Source organism: Crocuta crocuta, unplaced genomic scaffold (genome assembly GCF_008692635.1).
Source record: "Crocuta crocuta isolate KB4526 unplaced genomic scaffold, BGI_CrCroc_1.0 scaffold374, whole genome shotgun sequence".
Lineage (NCBI taxonomy): Eukaryota > Metazoa > Chordata > Mammalia > Carnivora > Hyaenidae > Crocuta > Crocuta crocuta.
In genome coordinates this window covers 3,878,928-3,901,336 of record NW_027532613.1, presented here as the reverse complement: position 1 = coordinate 3,901,336, position 22,409 = coordinate 3,878,928, and the positions used below count along the sequence as shown (strand labels likewise).

Below are 22,409 nucleotides of genomic sequence, written 5' to 3'. Positions count from 1 at the left end.
TGTTAAGGAGTTTTGCATCTATATTCATCAGATATTGGCTGTAGTTTTCTTCCTTTCTTTTTGGTGGTTTAGGTATCAGGGTAATGCTGGCCTTGTAGAATGAATTTTCAAGTTTTTCTTTCTCTTCTATTTTTTGGAATAATTGAGCAGAATAGGTATTAGGTCTTCTTAATTTTTCTTAAGTTTATTTATTTTGAGAGTGAGAGTATGTGTGTGCACGTCGGGGGGCAGGGCAAGAGGGAGGGAGAAAGAGAATTCCAAGCAGGCTCTACATGTCAGCACAGAGCCCAAAGTGGGGCTCCATCCCATGAACTGTGAGATCATGACCTGAGCTAAAATCGGGAGTTGGACACTTAACCGACTAAGGTGCCTTGGTATTTACTTTTCTTTAAATGTTTGGTAGAATTCATCTGTGAAGCCGTCTGTGGACATTTGTTTGTTAGGAGTGTTTTGGTTCAGTTTCATTGCTAGTGATTGGTCTACTCAAATTTTCTATTTCTTCTCGATTCATCTTTGGAAAGTTATATGTTTCTAGTAATTTGTCCATTTCTTCTTAGTTGTCCAGTTGGTTGGCATATAATTTTTTATAAAAAATATTCTTTTTTTTTTTTTTTATCTTCCTAGGGTATCTGGGAAGTTTGGGAGAAAATGCAGTTTCCTCTGAGTGAAAGCATATATGCTCATATTTTAAAAACAAAATTTTAATGAAATAGTCTAGACCAAGATCATTCTGTGAAAACGAAAAATTCTAGGTTAACCTAAGTGATAAAAAAGAAGGAAAGGTATTCTGTGTTTAGATATGTAATTGAATTAATTTTGACTATCTAGGAAGAAATCTTTCACGTCTACCCATTGCTTTTAACTTGGGTGGAAGAGGAGGGGTCAAAGTATCAGTGAGAATGTAAAGCTTGAGATTTGAAGGATGATTCAACTGGTGGGACATTGAGACGTTGAAGTTTTGCTGTTATGGAGCATTAGACAGACGGGAATTTGGATCATCAGAGTCAGTCACTACCATTCCATGAAACGATGGAAACTTGCCCAAGTACCATTGTGTCCAAATCTTCCTTGTATTAAGCAATAATATGTGTTTATTTCTGCAGGTGGTTCTTCCTGCCCTCTCTCCCACCATGACCATGGGCACAGTTCAGAGATGGGAAAAAAAAGTGGGTGAGAAGCTAAGTGAAGGAGATTTATTGGCAGAGATAGAGACTGACAAGGCCACTATAGGTGAGATTTCTTCAGCTCTTAATGGTTGAGGCACTGAGTTTTCCAATGAGGGAAGAGGATTGCCGTCCTATCCTATAATGAGTGAGTGATAACATGAAAAATTTTAATTTGGGGGATTCATTTCCTGGAACAGGATATGTCGTAACAGAAGTGTACGTAGTGGGATTTGTCAGTTCCACACCACACTCTAAGTGAATCAAGGATATGTCAACTTAGAGATTATTTTTAGGTTAGAGTTTGCTTCTCAACCATATTATGTTACTAAGAAGTCATATCAGAACCACCAGTCTCTAAACTGGGCAAGGGAAAAAAGAAACATGAGAAAATTACTCCTAAGGCAGGAAAATACCAAAGGATTTAAGATGACTGTGAGGAAAAGCTGAAACCAGGGTTTGGCTTGGGTTCATAGTTTGAGAATGACTGACAGAGTGTATATATACCTGTTCAGGTATCATGTCACATTTCCATATATTCCCTTTCTGATTCATTGTTATGCTCAGAACAAAACCCAGCTAGACAATTGTATATTTGTGATAATAATTACAAATATTAGCAGATAAATCTACTTCTTTCTTGTCCAGTCCTCAAAGATGCAGGGGAGATTCTGGACGTCCTCTGCAGTGGTGGATTTTAGACTGTGTTCTTCAAACCCCATGAGTCCTCGAAGACACCTTGGGGCAAGGAGACGTCCTGAACAGGACTCTGCTGTGCTCTGCCCCTTCCCCCAACTTCCACCAGGGCAACTGCTTTTTATCTTTTTGCATATTGTGTTCTTCCCAGAAGATCTTATTAGAAGAAAGGATTCTGTTTGTTAAAAAGAAATAAACAAGGCATCTTAGTAACAATAGATCTGCTTTGCATTTTGACTTGCATACCAGTATTGCTATGGACATAGTATCCTAGAGGCTCTAGTCACTAGAGATGTATTACCTTGGTCAAACTCTTTACACTTTATTGTGACCCTGGAGTCCTTTTTTTTTTTTTTTCTTAAATCTCTTTTATTGAACATTAATGCTCAACTGGAGAAGGGAAAGATTCATCAAAGATGTGTTCATCAGAGAGAGAGGTACAAGACAATAGAAAGCCCAGATCTGCAAGGCAAAAATTATTCTTTGTGATGGCTTCTCAAAAATATATATTTTTTTAATTTTTTAAAAATGTTTTATTTCTGAGAGAGAGAGACAGCATGAGCAGGGGAGGGTCAAAGAGAGAGGGAGACACAGACTCTGAAACAGGCTCCAGGCTCTGAGCTAGCTGTCAGCACAGAGCCCGACGCGAGGCTCAAACTCACAAACCGACCCGTGAGATCATGACCTGAGCCGAAGTGGGACCCTTAACCGACTGAGCCACCTAGGCGCCCCTGTAGCTTTACTTTTGAAATACTTCACATTTGAGTTCTTTCTAAGAGCAGTAGCTGAATAAAACCATAGAAACCCTGGTAATACCATATTTACTATATTTCTTCACATTGAAATATTTAGTTGAATACCCAATATAATTTCTTTGAAAAACTCCAAAGATGCTTTTAGGGGCATAATCTCACATCACTGTCAAAACTAGTAGTTCCCTTAATTTAACATCCATGTGGTTCTGATTTTTAGCCATCTTGGGGTCACGTGGGTCTGCATAGGGGCTTCCCTTAGAGATGTTTTTAAGAAAATGTTCAGAATTGGGGCGCCTGGGTGGCTCAGTTGGTTAAGCGTCTGACTTTGGCCCAGGTCATGATCTCACTGTTTGTGGCCTCAAGCCCCATGTCAGACTCAGTGCTGACAGCTTGGAGTCTGGAGCCTGCTTCAGATTCTGTGTCTCCATCTCTCTCTGCCTCTTCCCTCACCCCTCTCAAAAATAAGTAAACATTAAAAAAATTAAAATAAAAAAATGTTCAGAATTAACTTCTGTCTGTAATCTCTCATAGTTGTATTTAACAACTATTTATTTAGTATTTACTTTGTACCAGGTGCTGTTTCTAGTTACTTGATAAATATTCTTTTTTTTTATTCAAATGTTTTATTTCTGAGAGAGAGAGAGAGAGAGAAAGACAGCGTGAGCAGGGAAGGGTCAGAGAGAGGGAGACACAGAATCCGAAACAGGCTCCAGGCTCTGAGCTAGCTGTCAGCACAGAGCCCGACGCGGGGCTTGAACCCACGAACCGTGAGATCATGACCTGAGCCAAAGTTGGACACTTAACCGACTGAGCCACCCATGCGCCCCCGACAAATATTAATTCTTATAACATCTCTGTGAGGTAGATATTATTGTTAACCCCATTTTGTAAGTAAAGAAGCTGTGTGACACAGAGAAGTTGGTAACTCACCAAAAGTTGGATAGCTAGCTTGAAAGAGAAGAGCTTTTTTACTTAAAACTGTGCTTTGAGTTTGGTGGGATAGTGGAGTCCCTGAAGTTCCATAATGGTTTTTCTTTCTATTTAAGGTTTTGAAGTACAGGAAGAGGGTTACCTGGCAAAAATCCTGATCCCTGAAGGCACAAGAGATGTCCCTCTAGGAACCCCACTCTGTATCATTGTAGAAAAAGAGGAAGATATACCAGCATTTGCTGACTATAGGCCAACTGAAGTAACTGATTTAAAACCACAAGCACCACCATCTACCCCACCCCCGGTATGTATGCTTCTAGAATTGAGGACACATTACCTGTTGATCTCTAAGTTAAGGGATTAAATTGGATAATATCCTGGGTTCCTTCCCACTCTAAGACTCTACAAATAAAGAAGGAGATAGTTAGGGGCGCCTGGCTGGCTCAGTTGGAGGAACGTGTGACTCTTGATCTTGGGGTTGTGGGTCTGAGCCCCATGTTGGATGTAGAGGTTACTTAAAAAAATCTGAAAAAGGAAAACAAAAAAGAAGGACATAGTTAGCATTTGTGGAGACCTACAGGTATGTGGCACTGCACCACTCTCCTAATGTTAGTTGTTTGACCCATGTGGTTTATTTTTTTTCCTACTGTCATGAGTCCTGCTGAGAACAAAGTTGAGATGACGTTCTTTTTTTTGCTTTAGGTATAGATATGTATATGGAAGTTAATAATTCATTTCCCAATTTCTGTAGAATTTGTTATATATGATTGACTCATGAGCAACACAGGGCCAGGGACACTAACTCTGAGCACTTGCAAATCCATTTGTAACTTTGGATTCCACCCAGATTTAACTACTAAGCCTCCTATTGACCGGAAGCCTTAACCAACAATGTAGACAGTCCATTAGCACATATTTAGAGTATTGTATGTATTATATGCTATATTCTTAAAGTACACTAGAGAAATAAGATGTTATTAAAATCATAAACGAGAGAAAACACATTTACAGTCCCGTACCATAAAAATCTATGTGCATGTGGGCCTGTGTATATTGTTCAGACTCTTATTGTTGGAGGGTCAATTATACTATGTTACTGTCAGTACTCTTGGTATTTGCTTATGATAATGGGTCAAGTTTACAGTATATTAGAACCTTGACATAACATGGCTTGTTTTGCAAAAAATTTAGTCTTGTTTCTGTATACTCTACAGTATATACTATATATCTGTACTGTACTTGTATGAACTCCAGGCATAGATAACACTATCACCAGCGTTCTCTAGATGCTAGAATCATGTAAGTTTAGATTATGTACACATTTCTGTCAGAGGAATCTTGATTTCTGACTGCCCTGCGTTTTGTGGGGAGCTGGCAAGTAGTAGTGCTGGTTTATTTCTTAAGGTACTTTCAGCATGGAGCCTTCCAGCATAATTCATTACTTTGAAACGACGTTAACTGAAAACAAAAACCATGTTGGTGATGTAAGAAAATGAGAATAAGAAGCAGCAAGAGATTAAAGTGAAGAAAGTCTTTAAAGATATTACATACTGGATAACAGTATTAAAATTCCTGCCTCTCCATGTTATTGTGAAGATAACTTGGTTCTGTTATCTTTGACATAAAGTGTTATTACTTTTTATATTCTTATGTTATATTGGTTAAGCAGGGAAGAAAGAGTATTATCATCTTTGAGAGAAAGATAAAAGTGGTTCAATTAATATAGCCTGACTTCTTAATAAAATGTAAACTCCTGATCTTTCACACCGGCCTTTGCAGTGGTGAATTAACAATGTATAACTTTTTTCAAAAGGTGGCTCCTGTTCCCCCAACTCCCCAGCCTGTAGCCCCCACACCTTCAGCCCCCCGCCCAGCTACTCCTGCTGGACCAAAGGGAAGGTTGTTCGTTAGTCCTCTTGCAAAGAAATTGGCAGCGGAGAAGGGGATTGACCTTACACAGGTGAAAGGTAAGTAAGTCTTTCTCTGTCTGGTTGTAAAGATAAAACTTGGTTGAGTTTCCTTCTTAAGACAGCAGGTACAAGTATGTACAGCCATCTTATCTGGAACAGTGGGGAGAAGGATGAGACAGTGAAATAATCTCCTTTGTTGCCACCACAGATAGGGGTCCTTGTGCTGTGTTAGTCCAGTTAGGATCTACCTATCTAGCATAGGTAGCCTTTTTCTTTCTCAGTTCTTGGAAACTACTTCAATTGTTGGTGAAAGTATAATGTGCTTATGCAACAAAGTTGAGGTTTATGACTTGACCTTGTATTGAGAAGTCTCTGCTAGTGAACAAAACCTAAACCTGGGGTGATTTGAAATGACCGAAGAATACAATTCATAAAAAACTGAACTAATAACTCCTTAAGGGCAAAGGGAAATGTCTCACTCAGATCTTTCTCTCCCCAAAGAGAAAGTATACCTTAGTGATAAGAGTGTGGGGTCTTGAATCAGACCATCTGGGGTTAACTCTTGGCTCTATTATCTTCTGTGCACTGTGGCTTTAGATGAATTACTTGTGTATGTCTATAGATGAATTACTTAAACCATCTGCTTTTCCATCTGTAAAACTGAAATAATGTGTTCGTTAGAACAGGCAAAGGGCTTAACATAATAGAATGTTAATATCTAGAATATAATAAGTCCTCAACAAATGTTAGTCCTGTTCATATTTAATATTATTGCCTGGCATTTAAATAAATATTTTTGAGCTAAAATTAGATGTAAGGTAATTAGTGGACTTACTTGAACAAAGAAGAAATTATTAATCCCAAAGCCTGGTTTGATGGCTACTACTATATGCTAGTCATTGAATTACCACATTTAGTACGACTTTTCTTGAAATAAAATTCCCATTCACCATTTTTTTGGGTAAGAAGATATTCTTAAAGGATCTCCCTTGTATTAAGTAGTAAAGTTGCAATTTGAGTCTAGATCCTGGTTATTTCCCCAGTTGTCCGGCTGTGGGCACACAGCGCTGGTTATCCTCTGTCTGCTGGCTTTTGTTTCATGGTTAGAACGCAAGCCGGTCCCCAAAGAATAAGAATAGAATGTTGTAAATTTATTGGACCTCAGAGGATTCTTGTAATATTTGAAGATGTTTTTTCCATCTTCATGTTGTTTCACTGACATAACGCCATTTTTTAATGTTATTTGTGACTAGAATTAGCAATGTAAGTTGGAATAGATTTTAAGGGGAGGAAGGCCTGAGTTAATAATTATATCTGAAGAATTTAGACAAGTGAAGAAAGACCATTTATGAGATAACTTAGCAACAGTGGCTGCCTGGCTGCCGTACACAAGATGTGAGTGGGGAAATCCTGTGTTCTTATCAAGCAATTAGAGTTAGGTGATTCATTTACCAGTATTTAAACAAATATTCATCAAGTGTTGTCTGTGCATCTAACGCTTGTTCATAAGACAGACGAGGTTTCAGTTTTAGATGCCTGTATTACCAACAATAAAGAGTTAAATGAGCAGAAAGGGAATACTCCTAACTCAGCTTAGTCGTTAGGAGTATGGGCTCCAGAGCTGGAATGCTCAGGTTCAAATCCCGGCTCTGCTGTATGCTTAGCTATATGACCTTTTGTGTCTGTTTCTTCTTTTTTGTATAAAAATAATGCCTTACTGGGGCACCTGGGTGGCTCAGTCGGTTGGGCGTCTGACTTTAGCTCATGTCATGATCTCACGGTTCTCATGGCCTCATCAGGCTCTGCTGACAGCTAGTTCAGAACCTGGAGCCTGTTTCAGATTCTGTACTTCCCTCTCTCTCTGACCCTCCCCTGCTCATGCTGTCTCTCTCTTTCTCAGAAATAAATTTAAAATAACATTTAAAAATTAAAAAAATAATGCCTTATGGGTTTTGAGGATTAACTAAGTTAACAAAGAGTATCTGCACATAGGCAGCATATAGAAGTATTAGCTGTAAAAATGAAAATAATGTGTTATTATTATATAAAGTGAATGCCAAGAAAGAAAGAAACCAAGTGATACACTGTTGAGTGACAGGGTGAATATATGTGCAGTCATAACTGCTTTTAGACATGGTGGTTGAGGAAGATCTTTCTGATGAGGTGACATTTGATGCAACCTGAAAGATGAGGAGTCAGCTGTGAGCCAGCCATGTGAAGAACTGGGGACAGAGAGACCAGTAGTACATGTCGAAATGGGAGAGAGCTTGGCATGTTTGTGGAACATAGAGGCGGCCAGTGTTCATGGAGCATAGTGAGCAGAGGGTTTAGTGGCAGGAGGTGAGGTTGGAAAGAAATACAGGGGCAAGAACAAGAAGGACTTTACAGGTCATGTAGAATTTAATTTTATTAAAGCCTAGTAGAAAGCCACTAAAGGATTAAAATAAGGACAGGGTTTTTTTTTTGTTTTGTGTATGTGTGTGTATTTTAATTTTACAGAGAGAGTGGAGCAGCGGAGAAGGGCAGAGGGAGAAAGAGAAAGAATCCTAAGTAGATTCCATGCTCAGTGCAGAGCCTGACACGGGGCTCGATCCCACAACCCCAGGATCATGTCCTGAGCTGAAATCAAGAATTGGGCACTCAACCGACTGAGCCACCCAGGCACCCCAATAGGGAAGTATTTTTAAAAGGTCATTTTAGCTGCTTGGTGCAGATGGGTTAAGTGAAAGCCGAGGTCCCTGTTAAGGTGCTGTTGCTGGAGCTGACAGTGGTGACTTAGACCAGCATGGTGAGAATGGAAATGGAAAGAAATGGACAGTTTCAAAATACATTTTTGACGGAATCAACAGAACTTATCGAGGATGGTACATGGGGACTTGACAGCAGTTATTTCAAAAGAAAGGTGTGGCGGAAGCCAGTCTGAGTAAGCTGAAAAGTAGAATATGGATGGAGAAGTGGAGATAGCATTGTGGACAACTCATTCAAGAAGCTTCACTATGAAGGAAGGCATAGAAATAGAGCTGTAGCTTAGGAGGAGGATATGAGCTTAAGAGAGGGCTTTTGAGAGTGAATGATAGTAGAAAAGGTCTAGTACGGAGTTTCTGAGCTGTGGCGCTGTTGACGTTTTTGACCAGATAGTTTCTGGTTTGTCTTGTGCATTGCAGGATGCTCAGTAACATCCTAGACTTCTGCCCACTGCATCATAGAAGCATCACCCACTTGTAACAACTGAAAGCAACTTCAAACATTGCCACGTGTTCCTGGGATGGGCAAAATTGCCTTGGTGAGAACTAGTTGTCTAGTAGAAAGGGGTAAATAGATGGTGAAGAAAGGGCAGAATAGTTTGGCAAGCAACAGAGGCTTTGGAAATACAAGAAGGAAAGGATTGGCTTTTGATAGGAATTAAGGACATTTTGTCTTATTTTTATAGGAGAGGAGGGTATGGGGTGGATTTATAAGCTTGATGGTGGAGGTTGAGGAGAATAACTCTGATTGCTACTGTTGGGTCAAGAAAGTGTGAAGTGAAGGCATCGGCTGGAGACTGAGTATGGAAAGGTTTGAGGTTAGAGAATTTGTGAGGTAGTATTCTCAGATGGGGAAAGTGAACTCAGAGGAAACATAATTTAGTTTCTGGGCAGTTTGTATGTCTATTTCAGGTTTTGGTTCTGAATGTAGAGTATAATCAGTCACCTAAATGTGTGCTTTTTTTGTCCCCAACAGCATTAAGCTCCTCTGATGCTGGCACTGAGAAGGCAGACCTTTTTTTTTTTTCAAGTTTTTATTTAAATTTTATTTGAATTCTGGCTAGTTTACATATACAGGTAAAGCTAGTTTCAGGTGTAGATTTTAGTGATTCATCACTCACATATAACACCCAGTACTCATCTTAACAAGTACCCTCCTTAATACCCCTCATCCATTTAGCCCACCCCACGCCCACCTCCCTCCATCAACCTTCAGGTTAGTGTCTGTAGTTAAGAGTCTCTTATGGTCTGCTTCCCTCTTTTTTTTCCGTTCCTCTGTGTTCATCTGTTTTGTTTCTTAAATTCCACATATGAATGAAATCATATGGTATTTGTCTTTCTCTGACTGACTTGTTCTGCTTAGCAAAATATAATCTAGCTCCATCCACATCGTGGCAAATGGCAAGATTTCATTTTTTTTGATAGCTGATATTCATTGTACACTACATCTTCATCAGTCGATGGACATTTAGACTCTGACTATTGTCGATAGCGCTGCTATAAACATCGGAGGGCATGTGCCTCTTCGAATCAGTGTTTTTGTGTCCTTTGGGTAAATACAATTGCTCAATCATAGGGTGGTTCTGTTTTTAACTTTTTCAAGAACCTCCATACTGTTCTCCAGAGTGGCTGCACCAGTTTGCATTCCCACTAACAATGTAAGAGGGTTCCCCTTTCTTCACATCCTTGTCAACACCTGTTGTTTCTTGTGTTAATTTTAGCCGTTCTGACAGGTGTGAGGTGGTAGCTCATTGTGATTTCGATTTGTGTTTTCTTAATGGTGAGCGATGTTGAACATCATGTCTGTTGGCCATCTGGATGTCTTCTTTGGGAAAATGTCTGTGCATGTCTTCTGCACTTTTCTTTTAATTTGTTTTTATTTTGAAAGAGAGAGAGAGGATCCCAAGTAGGCTCTGCACTGCCAGTGCAGAGCCCAGTGAGGGGCTTGAGCCCACAAACTGTGAGATCATGACTGGATCCAAAACCAAGAGTTGGACACTTAACCGACTGCGCCATTCAGTCTCCCCTCTTCTGCCCATTTCTTAACTGGATTATTTATTTTTTGAGTGTTGAGCTTCATAAGATCTTTATAGATTTTGGATACTAACCCTTTATCAGATGTGTCATTTGCAGATGTCTTCTCCTATTCTGTAGGCTGCCTTTTAGTTTTGTTTCCTTCGCTGTGCAGAAGCTTTTTATCTTGATGAGGCCCTAGTAGTTCATTTTTGCTTTTGTTTCCCTTGAGCAGGCAGATATTTTAGAGTTTGACCAGGGGGTGATTATAGCCGTGATCCACCCAGTGGAAGCTGGGTGAGAAAGTAAAGATGATAGGGGCATGGTAGATGATGAGAGCAGTCAGGTCAGTGGAGTGGGGGTCTTGGTGAGACAAGAAATTTTGCGGTAGGAAGGAATGGTCTGGAATAAGTGAGCTGAGATGATCGGTGATAGCGTGGGGTTTTCTGACACTTCTCTGTCACCAAAGATATGCTTTTTTTCCACACCAATAATCAATTCTCTGCCACCACTTGGGTATCTAAAACTTGAGTCCTATTCTGACACTTAAGTATCCAGAGTTAGCATCATGCCCCCCGGGCTTGAGGGCTCAGTCCCACAAGACAGCCTCACTTCCGATGCCAGTTGGAGGTCCTGGGGACCACCATACTTCGGACACACTGCTTGTAAGTCAGGACTTCCCAACACTCCCACTTCAGGTATGGAAATTCACTAGAATGACTCCCAGAACTCAGGAAAGCACTGTGCTTACCATTACTGGTTTATGGTCAAGGATGCGCAGAGCAGTCAGTGAAAGAGATGCATAGGACGAGGAATGGTTTGTAGGGGACGTGGGTGCAGAGCTTGTGTGCCCTCACTGGAAGGACCACCCTCCAGCACATTGATGTGTTCACCACCCCAGAAACTCCGAATCTTGTTGTTAAGAGTATTTTATAGAGATTTCAGAAAGAAGGCATCCTTGGCCGTGAACTGTTGCACTCAACCTCTAGCCCCCCTCCCCTTCTTGGAGGGACAGATGATTCAGCAAATGGGACTACAGTGTAATCATTGGGGAGAAACTTTTTTTTATTTTAAGTTTATTTTTATTGGTTTTGAGAGAGAAAACATGTACATGCGCAGGGGAGGAGCGGAGGGAGAAAGAGTCCCAAGTAGGCTCCATGCTGTCAGCACAGAGCCTGATGCAGGGCTCAGACTCAAAAACCGTGAGATCATGACCTGAGCCGGTATCAGGAATTGGACACGTAACTGAATGAACCACCCAGGTGTCCAGAGAAACTGTTTCAAAGCCTAAACTCTAATGTTCCAAGTTTGATGTGTCTCCCAGTTCCTCATATATGCTTCCTATTTCTTTGAGACAAAGCACTTTTACATTACTATCCCATTTTATCCTTAGAGCTCACACATTCCTTTGAGCAGGGGCGGGCATGATAACCTCTGTCCTACAGACGTGCCAAAAAACCCAGCAGAGTAAGTGACTCTAGTCATCTAATTTATATCTGACACAACCCTGCATTTTTCCTCCTAGACTGGTGTTCTTCCCTTCAAACCATACTGCTTTATGCTGCCTGTCGTGCCTTCGTAGGGAGATGGGCAAAAGCATTTAAAAGATTTGAATGGGAATTTCTTGCGGGTGGCTGAACCCCAACCTAAGGCAGGTGATTCTGCAGGTCTCCTCTTGAGGGGCTGTTGTGTCCAGATCAGCCTTGGTGGTAAGGGGAAGTTATGGGTTCTGTCTTTTTTAAAGGAGGGGAATCTAATAGGGGTACCACTACCTCTGTTCTAGAGCTCCGGCTGAGGATAAGCACAATCCTAGCCAACTCATTTTTCATAATGAAGGAAAGGAGTTGGGATGAACTACGTACAACAAGAATCCTTTTAAAAGTCTGCCTTGGGGGAAGATGAATCAATTTGACCCAATTTTTTCTAGAAGTGGGCCAGTATAAAAGGTATTTTAACTAACTAAATTCTGAATCTCCTTAGAATTAAGGTTCAGGAATCTGTTTGGGTCTAAAGTTAAAGCTGATTGGTTGTGGATGGGTGGAGGAAGGAAATTGAGTGAAAATAAAACTTGGCCTGTTGTAAGAGGACTTTGAAGATCTTTCCTCACGTGTGACATTGCACACACTTCATTCCCAGGCCTCTGACAGAGGCCGGGTTAGAGCCTTGGCAAGTGTGAGAAAGCTGTGAGTGATGGAGCCCACACCAGGAAGCAGTTCTAGAGATGAGATCGTTGCAGTTGAGAGTTATTCAAGCTGTTTTGGGGTGAAAAAATTATCTGAAACAGTTGTCCTATCTGTTGACTCTGTACAAAAGGAATTCTTTATAATCAAACGAATCTAGAACTGAAGCAAGATCCATTTCAAGATGAAGAAAGGGTTTTTTGGAGCTGCCTAGGGGAGGAGGCAGCTAGACTTTGTTTTGGAGGTATAAGTTGTATTCAGCATTAGCCATATGCCAGTATTTCCCAATATAAAAGTAAAGGACATGAAAAAATGAAGTACAACTGATATAAAGCTCTAAAAGAGAAATAACAATGAGCATTTGCTGCCACGGGGGTCTCTGTAGTGTCGTGGTTATCACGTTCGCCCCAAAAAAGAACATTTGCTGTAGTAAGAAAGAAAAGAACGGCTGCAGATCAAATGAGCATTCTGTGAATCAAAGTTAATAGTTGCATAAAAGCTGCTGCTTTTTTTTTTTTTTTTTTTTTAATGAGAACTGTAAGGTGCAGGAGTAGGACAGTGGCCCCTTTAGAGGGTCTTTGGTAGAGAACCCTTAGTGACTTGCACAGGATCACAGTGTCAGTTTCCCGGAGGAACTAGCGGTGTGCTATCACATGTGTGGTATTTATACATCTCTTCCAGGAACGGGACCAGAAGGCAGAATCATCAAGAAGGATGTCGACTCCTTTGTGCCTACTAAAGCTGCTCCTGTGAGTTACATTTGGCTTTTTTTTTTTTTTTTTGCAATTTGTTCCTGTAACATGCTTTGTCCAACCTATTAGACCCTTTCGTTATTTATGTTATTTATGAATGAAATAGCTTGACCACAATTCCATTTTCTTTTGTCTAATTTCATTGGCTAGCAATATATAGATATGAATGGGCTATCATTCAGCACATACAAGGAAAGATGAGGGTCGTTTGGGTGGTTCATTCGGTTGAGCGTCTGACTTCAGCTCAGGTCATGATCTCACAGTTCATAAGTTTGAGCCCTGCACCGGGCTCACTGCTTTCAGTGCAGAGCCTGCTTTGGATCCTCTGTCCCCGTCTCACTTTGCTCCTTCCCTGCTCATGTGCACTCTCTCTCAAAAATAAATAAGGAAAGATGATAATGCTACATTGACATGCATTCCAATTTCTTTTTCCAGTAGTGGTACTGAATTTTTCCTAACAAACCTTCCTTCTCACTCAGGCCCTATTTTTAATTTTTTTAAATTTTTTTGTTTTTTAATTTTTGAGAGACAGAAACTATGAGCAGGGGAGGGGCAGGGAGAGATGGAGACAGAATCTGAAGCAGGCTCCAGGCTCTAAGCTGTCAGCACAGAGCCCCACTCGAGGCTCAAACCCACGAACCATGAGATCATGACCTGAGCTGAAGTCGGATGCTTAACCAACTGAGCCACCCAGCCACTCCGACTGGCTCTGTTTTTAAAAGCATGCTTACAAGTTGGTTGAATAGAGTTTGAGTTTTATGCGGCTCATAATTCCACACAGGGATTAAATCCACATAGCTGATCAACTAATGTTTAGTTGGTTTAAAGTGTTAAGATTATTAGCTAAAAGTAGGGGCGCCTAGGTGGCTCAGTCGGTTAAGCATCCGACTTCAGCTCAGGTCATGATCTCACAGTTTGTGGGTTCGAGCCCCGCATCGGGCTCTGTGGTGACAACTAGCTCAGAGCCTGGAGCCTGTTTCAGATTCTGTGTCTCCCTCTCTCTCTGACCCTCCCCTACTCACACTGTCTCTCTTTCTCGAGAATAAATAAAACATTAAAAAAATTTAAAAAAAAGATTATTAGCTAAAAGTAAGGAAAGTTATTTAGTTATCTAGATGTTTGCTTTAAAATGAAAGGTTTGGGGGCGCCCGGGTGGCTTAGTTGGTTAAGCGTCCGACTTTCGCTCAGGTCATGATCTCGCGATTCGTGGGTTCAGGCCCCGCGTCGGGCTCTGTGCTGACTGCCAGCTCAGAGCCTGGAGCCTGTTTCAGTCTGTGACTCCCTCTCTCTCTGACCCTTCCCTGCTCACGCTGTCTCTCTCTCTCCTAGAAATAAATAAAAATATTTAAAAAAAATAAAAAAATAAAAAAAATAAAATAAAATGAAAGGTTTGTCATTGTTTTTTTCATAACACTGTCCAGAAAAATAATTACCTTGCTTATGTTTATGTCTAATCCTTTCAGTTTAAGAATGCTTTCATTGCTTTTCTTGAAGGTAATTTTGCAGATACAAAATTATTCTGGCAAACTGATCATTGAACAAAGGAAAATGATATGACATGATTACAGAATTCTAAGAGTAAAAATTAAAAACAAAACTCTTGCATAAGCACAGTACAAATAAGAGTCCCTTTTGCTCCCTTGCAATAAAAATAGTTATTTTCTATAAGCCTTTTAATGTGTACTTTGCCATCTGTAGAGCCACTAGCTTGCCCCAGTTGCATATGCCAGGACTGAGCCACAGTTACTAAGAGCTTTTTTACTCCCCTGTAGACTCCAGCGGCTGCTGTGCCTGCCCCGGGTCCAGGAGTGGCTCCCGTTCCCACAGGTGTCTTCACAGATGTCCCAATCAGCAACATCCGTCGTGTAAGAGCATTACCCTAAATCTGCAACCAACGCTGTTGGGGGTGTCTTTACTCTGATTGTTTAATTGCGTTTACAGTTTGAAACACTAACAGAGACTTTTTTTAGTTGGGAATCTTAGAAGACTAGTTTAAGATGTTTGCTTTGGCTGGTTAGATACTTGGGATAAACAGGTATTGTATTGATTAAACACCGCTAGAAGGGGCCCAGGTTACGGTGCTGTCCTCCATATTCCAGTTCTAATAGTGCTTGAGGTGAGCATTACCAGGGAGCTGGCTAAAGGGGCAAACAGAGCCCTGAATTAGGAGAAAAAGAAAAGAACCACTTAAGTGATGTTTTAATGTCTTTGATTCTAGGTTATTGCACAGCGGTTAATGCAGTCTAAGCAAACCATACCTCATTATTACCTTTCCATTGATGTAAATATGGGAGAAGTTTTGTTGGTACGGAAAGAACTTAATAAGGTAAAATGTCTGGGAATTCCAACCCTGTGAATTCTAAATTTCTTCTATTTCCCCACTAAACATACATTTTCGCCCATATTTTTTGTTACAACATGCCACTCGATTTTGGAAAATGGTATCTTCATCATTTTAATTGCTGAGAAAACGTCTCGGACAATTTTTGTTTGCTAATCCTTGATTAAAGCTTATCGTTTAAAGTTGATTCTGCCACGGATCCATTGTAGCCTAGCACAGTCACTAGGATTCTGTGAAGCTAGATAAGATAAGCTAGAGTAGACATATGTTTACTCTGTGTTTACAGTTAAGTACCAGCTACCTACTTAGCATTTAGTATAAGGCACTTTTGGGAACATAGCATAAGGTGTAGTCCTTTTCCATGAGTTTCAGTTTATAACTTAATTGAGATAATGCATGTGAAAAACAGAGGAGGCAATTTTTAGTAAAGTAAAAATACTTATTTGTGCATCAGTCTGTTTATCTGCTTTGTCTGCTAAATTACATTGTAAGGGTTAAGTGTTCTAGGAATTGAGAGAAGGAGGAACCCAGTAAAAGTAGTTGGGGAATTCATAGTAGTGTAGGAAAAACTTGGTTAAGCCATGGAAAATAGGAAGTGTTTGGATTGGCAAAGAAATTGTAGAAAGTTCATTCTAATAATGGAATACCATAGAGGTAAAATGCTTTTAAGAAAGGAAGTAACTAGGGGTGCCTGGGTGGCTCAGTTGGTTAAGCATCTGACTTCGGCTCAGGTCAAGATCTCACGGTTCGTGGGTTCAAGCCCCGTGTCGGGCTCTGTGCTGACAGCTCGGAGCCTGGAGCCTGTTTCAGATTCTGTCTGTCTCTCTCTCTCTCTGACCCTCCCCTGTTCATGCTGTCTCTCTCTCTCTCTCAAAAATAAATTAAAAAAAAAAAGGAAGTAAGTATAGCAGATGTGGGAGAGAGATTGCCTTTTCTAGAGTGGGTACGCAGTTGTTGGTTTAGGGAAGACCTTGTTTACAAGCAGAACAATTTGGACATGATGAATTAGACATGAAGAAACCAGTAATAGTGACATGATGACAGCAATATTTTAAGAAAGTTTAGTCTAAATAGAGATATAGTGGCGTGCTTTAATGGCAGAGACTAGTTATGCTTGTCCTGTAAGCGTGATAAGGGTCTGGACTAGACGGTTGCATTAAGAGTGAACTGAGAGAAGGATATGAAAGATGTTTTCAAAGAAGTGAAAACTAAAAGCTGGTGGCACTTAGGGCATTAGAATGGCATTCAGGGCCTGACACAGGTTATCTATAGCCTCTCTGACCTCTTGCTCCCTCTGCTGCAAAAACAGTGGTTGTCTTGGTCTTCCTCTGCATTCCACCTGTGTATTCCTCCTTGAGGCCCCTTGCACTTGCTATTTGCTGTGCATGGAATATTCACTCCCTAACATCTACCTGACTTCCTCCTTTACCACCGTAAGGATTTGTCTCAATATCACCTTCTCTAGTCTTCCTGATCACCTTATTCTAAAATTAAGAGAAGAGGAGTGAGGTGAGTGGTCACTTCTCCCTTTAGTTCTTTTCCTCTACTTTATCTTTTTCTTTATCATTTAACATTATCTTACATACCATATGTTTCATTTATTTATTTATTAGCTATCCACCCCTTTAGAATGTAAGGTTCCCCAGGGCACTTGGGTAGCCCAGTTGGTTAAGCCCCTGACTTCAGGTCAGGTCACAGACTCTGAGTTCGAGAGTTTAAGCATCACATTGGGCTCTCGGCTGTCAGTGCAAAGCCTGCTTTGGAACCCTCTGTCCCCCTCTCTCTGTCTCCCCTTCTCCTGTTTGTGCGCTCACGCTCTCTCTCTCTCTCTCTGTCTCTCAAAAATAAGTAAACGTTAAAAAAAAAAAAAAGATCGTAAGGTCCCTGAGAGTAGAATTTTTACCCATTTTTTTTCACTCTTTTATATCCACGGCTTTAGAGTCTAGACCAGAGTATTCAGATATTAGATGCATGAAAGAATGAAGCAATGAAGCATTAACAGAGCTTTGTATCTGGGACAGAGATTAAAGTTGATTGCATAGTCTCATTGTCAAAGTGTTAAAGCTATTTTATAATAAATTTATTTGAAAATCAGTAATGAAAAATATATGTCCAATATATTATTTAATTATTTTAAGCAGCCTTATTTAGATACAATTCACATATCATACCGTTCACCCATATAGTTTACAATTCAGTGGCTTTTAGTATATTCAAAGTTCTGTGACCATCATCACGATAAATTTTGGAGACTCCTCATCACCCCCAAATGAAACCCTTCTTCCCTTAGCCATAGTCCCACCCCAACCCTTTTATCCTCCCCAGCCCTAGACAACACTTACCTACTTTCCATCTTAGATTTGCCTCTTTTGAATATTTTCTGTAGGGATAAGGACTTCATGGAATCTATAGATCAACTTAAGGAGTATTGCCTTCTCAACAGTGTTCCCACTCCATGAACAGGGGGCGTCTCTCCATTTAGTTAGGTCTCATTTCTTTCAACAATTTTATAGTTTTTTTGAGTATAAGTTTTTGCCCATCGTTTGTTAAATTTATTCCTAGGTTTTTATTCTTCTTAATACTATTATAAATTTCATTTTTAGTATGTTCATTGTGATTGTATAGAAATACTGTTGTTTTTGTATATTGATCTTGTATCCTACAACCTTATTTTTTATTTAGTGTGTTCCTTAGAATTTTCTGTATACAAAATTATGTGATCTGCAAATATAGTTATTTTTTTCCTTTCCAATTTGGATACCCTTTATTTCCTTTTCTTGGACGACTTCTCTGGCTGGCTTCTCTGGCTAGTAAAATGTTGACTAGAAGTGGCAAATTGGACATCTTTGTTTTGTTCTTGATCTTAAGGGCATATAAGTCTTTTACCACTAACATATGATAATGATGATGACTGTGGAGCTTTTGTAGATCTTTTTTATCATCAGGTTGGGGAATTTCCTTTCTATTTCTAGTTTTTATGAAGTGGTGGTTGAATTTTGTCTCCTTTTTCTGTGCATTGAGATGGTTGTGTGATTTTTGTCCTATATTCCATTAGGACAGTATTAGATTAACTGATTTTCAGATGTTAAACCACCCTTGCATTCCTGGAACAAGTCCTATTTGATCATGGTGAAAAATCCTTTTCCTGCTTTGCTGGATTTGGTTTGCTATAATTTTTTTGAGCGTTTTTGTATCTATTTTTATAAGTGGTATTTGTCTGCTTTTTTTTTTTTTTTAATTGTGATATCTTGGTGTGGTTTTGGTATTGGGTTAATACTGGCCTCAGAATGATTGGGGAAGTGGTCCCTCTTTTGGAGGAGTTTGTGAAGAATTGATACTACTTTAAATGTCTGGCAGAATTCACCAGTTGGGGAAGCCCTCTGGGTCTAGACTGTCCTGTGTGGGTAGTTTTTAAATTATCATTCAGTCTCTAGATCTATTCAGAGGTTCTATTTCTTTTCGATTCAGTTTTGGTAGTTTGTGTCTTTCTAGTAATTTTTCTCAAAGTTAGCTAATTTGTGGCATATAGTTGTTCTCATAGTATTATCTCCAATCCTTTTTATTTCTGTAGGGTATATAGTAATGTCCTCTACTTCATTTCTGATTTTGGGAATTTGAGTCTTCTTTTTCTGTCAGTCTGGCTAAACGTTTATAATTTTGTTGATCTTTTTAAAGAACCAACTTTTGATTTGGTGAGATAATCGAAAAAGAAGTCCTGTTTAATATTCCATAACTTATGGGACACAGCTAAAGGAGTGCTTAGCAGCAAACTTATGACTGAAAAGATCTACATTAAAAAAGATGAAAGAACCAACTTTAGGTTCATTCATCCTTTATACCTCAGGAAGTTTTGTTTTCTCCCCTCCCACATCCCCTACCAGATGATATAATTTCAGTCTTTGGGAAGAGAATTGAAGAAAGTATAATGGCTTCTTGTCTTTGCAGATGTTAGAAGGGAGAAGCAAAATTTCTGTCAATGACTTCATCATAAAAGCTTCGGCTTTGGCATGTTTAAAAGTTCCTGAAGCCAATTCTTCTTGGCTGGACACAGTTATAAGACAGTAAGTAAGATACTGCTGGGGAAGGCATATATCCATCAGCAGTTTTCTTGTGCTTTCTCATGTGTAACTAGTAGTGTACTGGGTAAGGAGAAATGGAATACAAGAGCAAGATGGCTTCCATAGGCAAAACAGATTGAAAACCATGTAAAACTGTTGATGAGATAATGCTCAATTCCATTACAAATTCTTTGAGTTTAGGAAAAGAAGGTAAGTTTATGGACATGAATAAAGTTGATATCTATTACAAAGCAGGGCTGAAATGGTTTTTGTTTACCAATTAGTTCTACTTAACTTTAATGAAAGCAATTTGAAAACAAAACCAAGAAACATTTGTTAATATTGTGGTAGCATGTGGGGTGCCTGGGTCGCTCAGTTGATGAAGCAACCATGTGACTTCGGCTCAGGTCATGATCTCATGGTTCTTGGGTTTGAGCTCTATGTCTTAGGAAATTAATATTGTTTCCTGAAGGGCAGAGCCTACTTCAAATCCTTTGTCTCCCTCTCTGCCCCTCCCCTGCTTGCATGCTCGCTCTCTCTCTCTCTGTCAAAAATAAACATTAAAAAAAAGTATATGGTGGCATATGACTGGTATGGCGCTCGCTGTCTTTCACATGTCTCATTTTTATCCTTATGGCCACCTTATGAGTTAGGGACTTTCCCATTTTACAGATGAAGAAACTGGGGCTCATTGAGTTAAATAACTTTCCCTAGATTAATTTGTTAGTAAGTAGCAAAACTGACTGGAACCAGGATTCTGACTCCTGTGCCTACACTTATTACTATGTAGATTCTTTTATATTATTAATTTTTATTAAAATAAGAGTATATACATTAGAATATTATTCCTGGTTAACGTGACCTACTCAACTTTTTTTTTTTTTTTTATCACTTACATAAAACACCCAGTGCTCAAGCTCTGTATGTTAAAAAAAATTTTTTTTTAGTTTTTATTTTTGAGAGTGCGAGCAGGGGAAGGGCAGAGAGAGAGGGAGACAGAGAATCCAAAGCAGGTTCTGTGCTGAGACCAGAGAGCCTGACGTGGGGCTCAAACTCACAAGCTGCAGGATCATGAGTTGAAGTCAGATACTGACTGAGCTACCCAGGCACCTCAACTTACTCAACTTTTAATCTGAGATCTACTCCCAAGAGGCAAATATAACTGTTTTTTAACAGTTTTTAAACTGTTTTTAACTGTTTTTTTTTTTTCTGATATTTACTTTCATATTTCTTTTTTTTTAAATGTTTTTAATTTTTGAGAGAGAAAGCGTGAGCAGAGGAGAGACAGAGGGAGAGGGAGACAGAAGATTTGAGCAGTCTCTATGTTGATAGCACGGAGCCTGATGTGGGGCTTGAACCCACAAACTGGGAGATCATGACCTGAGCCGAAGTCTGACACTCAACTAACTGAGCCACCCAGGTGCCCCTGACCTTCATATTTCTAAAGAACATTTTTTATTTGCCTTTTAATGGGTTTTTAATTTTCTTTATCAACTGATTGGTATTAAAGAAGGCTAAGATTTAGCTTTGTTATACCTTCTATACATGCACACACACATACCCCACTATCCTACCAAATTGATTATAGCACAAATGTTGGATAAATCAGTATTCAGTATTAATATTTTTATGCCTATGAAAATATTATTTATGATTAAGAGATGTAGTATGCTATGAATACTGACCAGACTGACCTTAATGGTTGCCTAAGAAGGGGCTAGTTTTCTATGTACTCATCATCAGTTCTTTCTGAAAGTGCCCAAGAGAACTCTAAGCCATTTGTCAGTCTTGTCAAATGTCACAGTAACCTACTCATGCTGACTTTTTCCTTGGTCACCCTCCTCTTTGGAGGACATCTGAGGTTCTTACTATTACTTATAGACTATATTAGTTTCCTAGGGCTTCTGTTATAAATTACTACAAAATTGGTGGCTTGAAACAAAAATTTATTCTCTCAGTTCTAAAGACTGAAAGTCCAAAAGTAAGGTGTTAGCAAGGCTACGCTCCCTCCATAGGCTCTAGGGGAGAATCTTCCCTTGCTTTTTCCAGTTTGGGGGGCTCCAGGCATTCCTTGGCTTGTGGCTCCATAACTCTAACCTCTGCCTACATCCTCACATGACCTTCTCCTCTGTGTCCGTGTCTTCTCTTCTGTCTCTTACAGGGTGCTTGGCATTGGATTTAGGGCCCATCCAGATAATCCAGAATAATATCATCTCAAGATCCTAATTAAACCTGCAAAGATCTTTTTTACTAAATAAGGTCACATTGATAGATTCTGGGATTAAGACAAAGACCTATCTTCTAGAGAGCTGTTATCAACATATGTGTATAATTATTTGTGTTGACCTATGTTTTTATTTTTCTTGGGTTCATTCCTTGGAGTAGAATTGCTGGGTCATAAGGTAAAGTAATGTTTAACATTTTAAGAGTATCTGAAGAAAACACTTCTTTGAAGAACAGATTAAAGCTACAGGGCAAATTCTATGGTTGTTCATGAATTCCTACCAAATGCCCTTCATCCATTTGTTTATTTAGCCATTCAATAGATATTTATTGAACATGTACTGTTGACTATATTCAGCAGTGAACAAGGTAAGAAACACCATGCTTACTCTCTTAGGAGGACAGGATAGTTAAGAATGAGTATTTGCTATGTGATACCTTGGCCAGAGCCCAGTTGTGATAGTCACACACTATCATTAGAGCACATCCTTATGTTTACAAGTGACAGTCCCACTGCCCTTGCTCAGCTTGGGCACTTTGAGAGATTTGCTACTGTCCCATAGTATTCTAAAGCTTGTGCCTAGAAATAGCTGGAGTTCTTTCTTCCTGTGAAGTTTTAACTTTTTCTCAATTGCAGAACACTT

The 22,409-nt window shown here is 39.6% G+C and overlaps 1 protein-coding gene across 1 annotated transcript in view; it reads left to right on the top strand.

Moving 5' to 3' along the window:
- DLAT (dihydrolipoamide S-acetyltransferase) overlaps positions 1–22,409 on the top strand; it is a 30,004-nt gene that overhangs the window by 3,650 nt on the left and 3,945 nt on the right. Inside the window, exons 5-11 of the mRNA XM_077780555.1 lie at positions 1,104–1,230; positions 3,661–3,848; positions 5,358–5,511; positions 13,073–13,140; positions 14,916–15,008; positions 15,362–15,469; positions 19,430–19,545. Of these exons, the coding sequence (XP_077636681.1) occupies positions 1,104–1,230; positions 3,661–3,848; positions 5,358–5,511; positions 13,073–13,140; positions 14,916–15,008; positions 15,362–15,469; positions 19,430–19,545 (854 nt within the window). The remainder of the gene's footprint in view (positions 1–1,103; positions 1,231–3,660; positions 3,849–5,357; positions 5,512–13,072; positions 13,141–14,915; positions 15,009–15,361; positions 15,470–19,429; positions 19,546–22,409) is intronic.